The sequence below is a fragment of the Colobus angolensis genome, unplaced genomic scaffold (genome assembly GCF_000951035.1).
Source record: "Colobus angolensis palliatus isolate OR3802 unplaced genomic scaffold, Cang.pa_1.0 Scaffold115, whole genome shotgun sequence".
NCBI classification, from domain to species: domain Eukaryota; kingdom Metazoa; phylum Chordata; class Mammalia; order Primates; family Cercopithecidae; genus Colobus; species Colobus angolensis.
This window is the reverse complement of record NW_012112586.1, coordinates 692,134-701,689: the sequence shown is the minus strand read 5'-3', so window position 1 is coordinate 701,689 and position 9,556 is coordinate 692,134. Positions and strand designations below refer to the sequence as shown.

The window sequence follows — 9,556 nt, the reverse complement described above, 5'->3', positions numbered from 1 at the left end:
CCTGTGTCATCTGTCCACAGCATCACACGCAGCAGGTGCACAATAAACGTGCTGCTGAAAGATGTGGTCTGTGAAGAAGGCACCAAACACGGACTAGCTCTTTCTGCCTCCCGGACGGTTACCTCTTCAAAGTTGGTGACTTGCTCCACAGGAACCTTCTCCTCTTCCTCAATGGCGTGGCGCAAGGTCTTCTCCACCCGCTGCAGCAGGAAGTCAAAGGCGGCAGGATTCTGGCACGAATGACAGTGAGAGGACAGGGGTCAGAGGGGAAACACATCCACACTAGCCCGCCTCAGGTTTGATGCTACGGCTGCAAATGGCCGGATGTGCCCGAGAAAGCTCCGCAAGGACTCACGTGTGCACTCTGCAGTGCACTGCCCTAAAGAAACCCCAGGGGGGAGCTGGGCCAGAGAAGCCACACCTGGTGAGGGGCCATGGGACAGGATTGGGAAAAGGGGCTTTATCTCAGCCCCTGCAGCTTCTGGGTCCTACCACAGCACAAGAGTGGGGAGAAACTCAATCCCAGGGAAGAAGCACACCATCCTAAAGCGGCAAGGGATATCGCTGCGGAAGACCCCAGACTCGAGGGCCTCCACGTGGCCCCCGACGTAGGTCTCAGAGTCCAGCACGTGTCCGTCGTCTGTCAGCTTATTGAACTCCTGCTCCTGCTTGTTGGGGAAGATGATGTTGGCGTGGAAGGCCTGCACCATCAGCAAGGCCTCACACAGCGTGCCAGAGCCCTTCCGCAGCACCTGCAAGAGAAACCAAGGCTTCCAGCCAAAAGGGACACCAACGGCCTTGACTTGCAGGCAAAGTCCAGGAACCTAAACTGAACTTCAGTGTGAAAGGAGAGGAAAACCTCATAGGAATGGCTGCAAATTCTCCTGTGGTTCCTTCCTCACATTGGAGCCAGAGAATTCCCAAAGGACATCCCTAACATCACACACCAGAATTCTACTGCTGTCTTTGGTGCCGGCACTCATGGGACGTCCACCTCAATTCAGCTTCAGTGCATTTGGAATGGGGCAAGGGCTGAGGAGGCCACAGTGCTGAGAGGACAGAAGATACTCACCTCATCGGGCTCCATGGGAATGATGGTGCACAGAGCGAAGATAAATGGGTGGACGTACTTCATGTACAGGTAGTAAGTGGCGACAGCATCTGACACGGAATACGTGGCCAGCGTCTGAGGAGAGAACGCCAGAGAAGCAGGGCCATCAAAGTCAAGAGCCCAGGGTCGGCCGGGCGCGGTGGCTCAAGCCTGTAATCCCAGCACTTTGGGAGGCCGAGACGGGCGGATCATGAGGTCAGGAGATCGAGACCATCCTGGCTAACACAGTGAAACCCCGTCTCTACTAAAAAATACAAAAACCAGCCGGGCGAGGTGGTAGGCGCCTGTAGTCCCAGCTACTCTGGAGGCTGAGGCAGGAGAATGGCGTAAACCCGGGAGGCGGAGCTTGCAGTGAGCTGAGATCCGGCCACTGCACTCCAGCCTGGGCGACAGAGCAAGACTCCGTCTCAAAAAAAAAAAAAAGAGCCCAGGGTCAAGTGTGAAGCACAGAAAGCAAAGCCTGGCCTGACCAGCCTGCCGCACATGCAGTAAGGAGACGGGCACAGGACAAAACATGTCTGTCCCAGAGACACAGCCTGCTGGGTGGAGTGGGCTGGCATACATGTGTGCACTCGGCAGCAGAGGGAGGCAGGATGTGGCTTACGTGCCTGGGGCTGCTCCGTGGCCATCCGACACATGTCTTCTGGGTCCAGCTCCACGGGATCATAGCCTAGCTTGGCCTTGGCGGCCGCCTTGAGATTGTGGCTGCCCACGGGAAGGTAACTGTCCCTCTTCACCCACCTGCAAGGAGAATGAAAACAGAAGCCAGGACGATTCCAACATGCAGCCCGGGAACCCCTGAGAATCGGCAAAACTGGGCACCACATAGACAGATGCAAGGTCCTAACAGGTACCCAGGAGCCTCACACCAAAGCCCCAAACGGTGTAGGCCCCTCATGAAAACCCTTCATTCGGATCTAGTTAATCTCACAGACCTATCCACAACACAAGGAAGCACCAGGACCGGTCCTTCTGGCCCTTGCCTTCCTCCCACCCTCGGCTGAGCCTGTGGCCTCTCTGGCGGGCGCCCCGCCTCCTTGGGCCTCTCCCCCAGACCTCAGATCTGCATCGCTGGGGCCTAGTTCTATCAACCACACTGAGCTTCTCTCCTCACACTGTCCCTTCAGCACGGAAACACTCAAGCCCACCCTCCTTTAATAGAAGGCAAGATGGGATGCCAAGTAGAATAAAAATTAAATAAAAATTAAGAAGGCCCCCACACTCTACCCGGAACTTGTCGCCACCTCCTCCCTACAGATGCCTTCCTGAGGCAGCTGTCCAGGGGCCATGTCCGGTCTCCGTCCCCCGCAGCCTCCACCCTGTGGCCCTCTTCTCTCACTTTACCTCTTACCTTCAGTTCAACCACTACGCTAGCTTTCACCAAGACCCACCCACATCCCAGTGAGTCCCAATCCACAGTGTGAGCCCAAACCAAGCCTCATGGTGGTCTTCAGGGCCCCCATATGGGTGGGGCTTCCAGGCTGGCATGTCGGGAGCGGGGTCACCTCCTACCTCAAGTCCCTTCTCTACCCATTCCCTGTGGCCATGGATGGGTGTCACCCCTCCCTGAGAACCAGCACCCCTGGGTCTCCCCCCGCCCCCGCCCCACATGACAGACCCTGAAGCCTCACGCCCCTCACTCCCTGCCTGGGATCAGGACTGTCACATGCTGAAGCAGCCCCAGCCTCCTGGCCTCCCTCTCCAAGCCAAGTGCTGAACGTCAGAGCTAAACAGAAACGTATTCAGGCTTCAAGCGCTCCAGTGGCACTGTGCAGAGTACAGAGGTCATGGGGGCCCTCCTTTCCTTTCTTTCCCTCCTTTCCCTTTCTTCCCTAACTTCCCTTCCCTTCCTCCCCTTCCTTCCCTTCCAGCCTCCTTCTCTTGGCATTTCCACATCCATCTGTCCTCCCAACTAGACATGTCAGAGCCCCCGAACGCCGTGACTCTCTGCAGCTTTGAGCTGCCTCCCACCCCAGTTCATCTGGAATCTGCGCTCGTCCTGTGAGGCAGCCCCAGTCTGGCCTGGGCAGTGCAGCTCCGTGAGGTCCTAGCTCTGGGTCCTAGCTCTGGGGCCTGTGCGTTGAGTGTGTCTTCCCGGTGGCTTCCCCACCCCAGAGGCTGATGCTCAAGGTGCCTGGTCACTGACGAATTGTCAGCCAACACTCAAAGACAGCACATCCCGGGCCCCGGCAGGGTGGCAGCTGCCATCCTCTTGGGTGACCTGAAACGGCCTCTCAGAGGCCACCCTCCTCCCATGAGATGTGGTGACAGCACAGTCTGCAAGAGGCCTTCAGATCTCGCTCACAGACAGCAGTGACGAGCCGTGCTGCTCTGCGGCCCCTACCTGAGGCAGTCCATGTGGATGCACTGGGGCGCCTTGTACTCCCCCTGGCTGTCCTTCTGGAAGCCTATCTCCTGCTGCATGCTCAGACCGTGGACTGCTGCCCGGGCCTCCACAAATGGCCTGGGTTCGAAAGAGGACAGACAAGCAAGTGGGAAGATCAGGCTCTAATTCCCCTTTCTCCATTCCTCCCTCAGATCCAGGGAGGAACTGAGACACGGGAGGTGCGGAGTGAACCCAGAAGCCACCTCCTCAGTCAACATGGGAAGCGCCCCCGCACCACGCGATGCCCTCCCTCTCAAACGCTGCCCAGTTACTCCCAGAGAAGACACAGACTCACCAGTCAAAAAAGTCCCCGTTGTAGGTGACCATGATGGTGGGTTTGGTCTCCTGGACGTGTTCAAACCACCTTTGGATCAGATGAGCCTAAACCCAACTCACAGCAGTCAGAGGCCTGCTCTTTCTCTTCTTCAAGCTATTTCCAAATTCCTCCCCCAAAGTTCAGAAGCAGCAGCCTCATGCTGGCCCTTATTCCTGCCCCCAGCCCATTTCTGGCAGAAAAGAAGGTCATGCCCTAAGAACGAAGCTGATGGAGCTGCAACGGTGATCTGACGGAATGCCTGAGGCCTTGGAAAGATCCGCATGCCCCTTCTTCCCACAATACCAGGCAGTTTCACAAGTGATACCTCCTTACCTCATCGGGTTCATTGAAAACACAAAACGGCCCTTCATATTCTGGCTTGGGGGTGAACTCAAAATCTTCAATATCTTCTGAAACAATCTCCCTGTTGGTGATGAGGTAGCCCTAGCGAAGTTCATTAGCAATTAGCACAAGTCAGAGGCTGCAAAGCCAAGACCTGGCGCCCCCACCCTGCCCACACACTCTGCCTAGAGATTCTCACTACAAAGAAGTCCACAGCCATGTGAAAGTGCCCTAAGCTTCCTGAGAAGGGACCCTCCATGTCTGGATTCCCACTGGAAAGGGGAGGGTACAGTTGGAAGTCGGAACGGCTTAGCTGCTCCCATTCCTGGACTAACTCATTATTCACTCAACAAATCCTAACTGTGGGGCAGACGCTGCTGTAGTATGGGGACCAGACAAGGCCATCCCAGGAGCTTTCTTCCCAGAAGCCGCCTGCTCACCTGGCCGTCGATCATGTAGGAAATCATCATAATCTGGTCTGTCTCAGCATCAGGAAACTTGAGGGGCAGTTTGGTCGTCTCAATGTCAAATGCCAAAACCACAGGGTCCTGTGGGGACAAAATAAGCATAAAGCCAAGCTCTAAACTCCCCATCAGGCCTCCCTGAACACCCGCCCCCGGCCTGCTCTACCTCCCTCTGGTCGTTAAGAGTGCAAAGGCTCCAGAGCTGGGAGAGGGACCCTAAGACTGACCAACCTACGTCAAGAGCATCACGACTCTCCATGGCGTGGAAACTCACACGCCTCAGAGAGCAGCTGATCACAGGACAAGCCTAAAATCACAGAACTGTAGTAGAAAAACTCTTTAGAAGACATCACCTCATTCTGATGGTTATGACAACCCTGAAAGGTAACTGTGGCACAGAGATGATATCTTTGTTTCGGAAAAGAGAAAACTGAATACAAAGACTTTCCCAACACCACAAAGTCATGTTCGAACCAAGGCCTTCTGGTTACAAATCCATTTTTCACCACGTCTCTTCACTATCAACTACCCAATGGAAGTCCTAGCTTTCCCTCAAATGTCCACATCCTGCCTAGCTCAAATACTGATGTCATGCAGTGATATGCAACAAAAAAGGAAATGATACTGTCAGAAACTGATGAAAAATTCTACCTCCATATTTCCTTTAATAAAGTATTGGGGGGAAAGCAGGAAACATATCTTTGAGTCAAATTTACTCTTCAGCACTAAAGAATATTCTCTCCAGAAAACCAGAAATTTTACGATGAAGGTAATACAAGCAACAAAACTTACAGGTCGTTCAACAAGGTCATCTCGGCGGGTGATTTCCACTGGAAAAGCATTTCCACGGTATCTGACATTGTACCAATGAGCCTGCAAAACACACAGTGTGTTAACTGGAGTTCTCCATCCAGGAAAGTCTACTCCTGTGTGGATTCACCCATAAAGATCATCTCCTGGCTGTTAGGAACTTCATGTGAGCAGCAACCCAACCCTGCCCTACTCACCACATGGATCTTCAGGTCAATGGAGAGGCGGATGTGGTAGGGAACATCGTACTCGCGCATGTCCACAATGTTGTCCAGCTGATCGGCGATCTTCTTAGAGGTTTCCTCTTCATCAGTAACGACACCACCCCTCTGCAGAACACTAGGAATTAACAAGAGAGCAACTAACTCAGCTGCCAGGGTCTGGAGGAGGTAGGACCAGAGTTCCAAATCAGTAGCAAGAGATGAGACCAGAGTTCTAACTGAGGAAACACAAAAGGTAAATTGAGGTGGTTTCAATGACCAGGGCAGTCCTTCCTTTAAGAATGGCTTGGATTGGGCCAGGTATGGCAGCTCATGCCTATAATTCCAGCACTTTGGGAGGCCAAGGGGGGGCAGATCACCCGCGGTCAGGAGTTCGAGACCAGCGTGGCCAACACGGTGAAACCCCCTCTCTACTAAAAATACAAAAATTAGCCAGGCGTGGTGGTGCACGCCTGTAATCTCAGATACTTGGGAGGCTGAGGTAGGAGAATCACTTGAACCTGGGAGGCGAAGGGTGCAGTGAGCCGAGATTGCGCCATTGCACTCCAGCCTGGGCAACAGAACGAGACTCCGTCTCAAAAAAATAAAGAATTGCTTGGATGATAACCCTACAGACAGGAAAAAAATTCAGTGTAAAGATGTATGCATTTTATATGATGTGAGTTATACCCCAACTAAAAAAAAAAAAAAAAGAGGGCTTACGCCTCTAATCCCAGCACTCTGGGAGGTAGCAGGAGCGCTTAGGCCCAGGAGTTCAAGACAGGCCTGGGAAACATAGGGAGACTCATCTCTACAAAAAAACAATAATAATAATAATTAGCCAGGCATGGGGTACACACCTGTGATCCCAGCTACTCAGGAAGCTGAGGTGAAAGGACTGCTTGAGCCCAGGAGTTCGAGGTCATGGTGAGCTATGACTGCACCACTGCACTCCAGCCTGGGCAACAGAGCAAGACCCTGTCTGAAAATAAATAAGTAAATAGAAGAAAAAAGAAAGAAAACATTAAGTGCTGCCAGTCAGGAGAGCACCCAGGCATGACCCCACCATGGTCCTGATACTCAGGAGGCTGCCTCATGCAGGCTGAAGAGCAGGCCTGGGCTTCACACAGCCTATGCATCGGTCTCTACCGTGTCTAAAGATGTGGCCCACCCTTGCGGTCACTACTGGCCCAGAAGCTCAAATAATGAATGGGTTATTCGGGGGAAAAAGACGAGTCTCAGATACGGCTCAAACCTCTGAGGACTCAGTCTCTGATTACACCTTCCAATATTTCAAAAAGTAACTTATGGCATTGCCAGGGAAGGCGGACGCGGGGTAGGGACTGTAGAAATGCTCAGCATCCCAAACTGATCTTGTTTTGTCAGAGGATAAGGTAGGTTCTTCCAAAGTCATCCAAACTTCATTACTCAAGATTTTCTCTTCCTAATCTGTTACTTTGCATCCTATTATAGTTGAGGCTCAAACATTTGATGAACAGTGTTTGGCGTTCTAGACTTCAGTTTCCGTGGACGATATCCAAGGTTCTCTGGAGAAGATGTGCTGTGTAAATCTCAGCACTTAATGAAATTCACAGATGGATTGTGTTAGGGCAGCAGGATGAGGGATCTTTTCCCTCTAAGGTGACTTCACTATTACAACCACTCAACTTTAGAGCCATAAACCCACCCCTCCATAGGAAAAGAGAGCTAACACATAAAATGTAACCTGGGAAGCCACTGTTTTATGTAACACGGAATATACAAAAATCTCTACCTAATTGCTCAAGTTTTCCGTATCAAATAGAGCCAGCCATTAAGGTAACTTTATTGCTACGTGTTCCTGTCTCCTATCCATCTTGTCGTTCTGAACCAGCTGATGCTTTGCTCACAAGAGCAGAGTTTACCTGGAAAGCAGAGCTGTGTACGCGTCGCTGGCATGATCCTGCTCCCTTTTCTTCTTCACAGCAGGGGAGATCTCCTTCCTCACTTTGACAAGATCCTCCACGGTGTGGAAGGACAGCTTGATGTAATTTCGCTTCAAACCCACCAAGTGATTTGGCTATAATGCGAAGAGATCACGCTCATTGGTTAAAGAGAAACAGGACTTTATGGGTGAGAGGGTAAACACTCAAAGGTAAATACATAAGTCAAAGAGTTGGCGACTTCAAGGCACCTTGTCCAACTCTGCATGTGGCACCAACTAACACCACTAGAGCTCTCTGAAAGAATTTTATAGAGGGTCACCACACCGCCCCATCACCCAATAGACGACCTGAATTTCTACCTCTTCCAATCTCACCTGCTATGGACAATGTAGATCCTGACCTCATTTACCCCTGCAAAGTCTGGGTGACACTCACCAAGTCCAGATCCTCTTTGGGGACAGTCTCCACTTTTGCAATTTTGCCCTGAAACTTCTTGGAGAGAAAAGATGAAACTTCTCGCTCACAACCCTAATCAGGATCAGAATGAAAAGGCTTTCCGTTGGTAAAATACATTTCCTTCCTTGCCTATTTCCCAGTTGCAAAGCCCACCACAGAATGACACACTGGTCGTCTGACCTGAATCTATAAAACACACTTACCTTTCTGGTTGCAATGTAGAAATACGGTTTATAGGGCAAGGCCACCTGTAAGAGTCACCAACCCATCCAGGGGCGACGAGAAAGAAAAAAGGGAGAGAAAAGTGAAAACAGACTGCTTGGTCCTACATCCCATGAACAGCCTAGGGCCAGGGCAGCCTTGACCTTGGTAGCTCTTAAAGCATAACAGGAAGTCAGAATGTGCACTTATCACAGAGGCAAGAACCTGAAAGACAACACTGCTCACCATTCAGTCTTCCTGAACTGGCTTCTCTCAGGACATCTTACATGATGACTGATGGGGCCTCCAGGGGCCCGAGTTCTGGTGGGCTATGGGCTGCTCTCCCACGCCCTCCCTGACAGTCACAGAGCTAGATGAACACCCCTCATTTTAGATCCGATCCGGCTGCTCACTGCAAGTGGGTTTTAGCTTCTCGGGGTCAGGGGCTTACCTTAAATCTGCTTCCGTCATCTTGAATAAAGTAGTAATCCACTGCACTGACTAAGCGCTTATCTTCATCTAAAATCTCGGTCTACAAGAGAATCAGTCAACATAGGCACAAGATCATCCTCTACACAGTTAAAGAAACTTTCCTCCTACCTTTTGGGAAACAGTCCCTCTCATCTGGGTCTTGACTCCACCCCTACGTTTACACTACCAGCCTTATTTACAAGAACCACATCGTAACAGACTCCAAACGGGGATTTCTCTCCATTTCTCCCTCACAATCCTTGAAAGCTTTATTCTGATGGCTAAAAGCGATGCCCATCACCTCTGGCTTCTCACAGTGGCCTCTGTGTGGCCCTTAATGACGTTAAAGAGGAAAGGAGAGCTGGGAACCTTTCCATTTCCTACCTGATCCACTCAAAGTTCCCCCACGTGTCCCTCACTCTTTAGACAAAGACTATGCTATGACAAGAAGGGGTGTAGCCATACTCCTGGGTGGGAGAAGGACCGAGTGCTTACAGGATGCATGTTAATGAGCCAGCCTGTCTTCTCACCAGGCTCCTTCAGCCGCTCAAAACCAAACCGCAAATCCATCTTATCCGTCCACTGACTCCGTTCCAGGCGCTTGAGTGCCGAGACTGAGGAAGTGGCGCCATCATCTCTGAGTGAAAGAAGGGAACCTTACAGTTTGTAATGCCACCTATTTCTGCAACCCTCATCCCACCTAGTGTGTTTCAGATATGACAGGGTAGATACATTCCTGAAAAACCCCGAGTTTGGCAAAAAGGCTCATTAAAATAAAAGGACTCGGCCGGGCGCGGTGCCTCAAGCCTGTAATCCCAGCACTTTGGGAGGCCGAGACGGGCGGATCACAAGGTCAGGAGATCGAGACCATCCT

At 51.6% G+C, this 9,556-nt stretch overlaps 1 protein-coding gene across 1 annotated transcript in view; it reads right to left on the bottom strand.

Moving 5' to 3' along the window:
• Positions 1-9,316, bottom strand: part of POLE (polymerase (DNA directed), epsilon, catalytic subunit) — a 57,257-nt gene extending 47,941 nt beyond the window's left edge. Inside the window, exons 1-15 of the mRNA XM_011961335.1 lie at positions 9,178-9,316; positions 8,663-8,743; positions 8,214-8,258; positions 7,990-8,082; positions 7,534-7,688; positions 5,627-5,768; positions 5,412-5,492; positions 4,596-4,703; positions 4,147-4,257; positions 3,793-3,878; positions 3,456-3,575; positions 1,720-1,852; positions 1,073-1,186; positions 540-752; positions 123-230 (exon numbers count right to left, since the gene is read on the bottom strand). Of these exons, the coding sequence (XP_011816725.1) occupies positions 123-230; positions 540-752; positions 1,073-1,186; positions 1,720-1,852; positions 3,456-3,575; positions 3,793-3,878; positions 4,147-4,257; positions 4,596-4,703; positions 5,412-5,492; positions 5,627-5,768; positions 7,534-7,688; positions 7,990-8,082; positions 8,214-8,258; positions 8,663-8,743; positions 9,178-9,252 (1,665 nt within the window). The 5' untranslated portion in view covers positions 9,253-9,316. The remainder of the gene's footprint in view (positions 1-122; positions 231-539; positions 753-1,072; positions 1,187-1,719; positions 1,853-3,455; positions 3,576-3,792; positions 3,879-4,146; positions 4,258-4,595; positions 4,704-5,411; positions 5,493-5,626; positions 5,769-7,533; positions 7,689-7,989; positions 8,083-8,213; positions 8,259-8,662; positions 8,744-9,177) is intronic.
• Positions 9,317-9,556: the final 240 nt, after the last annotated feature.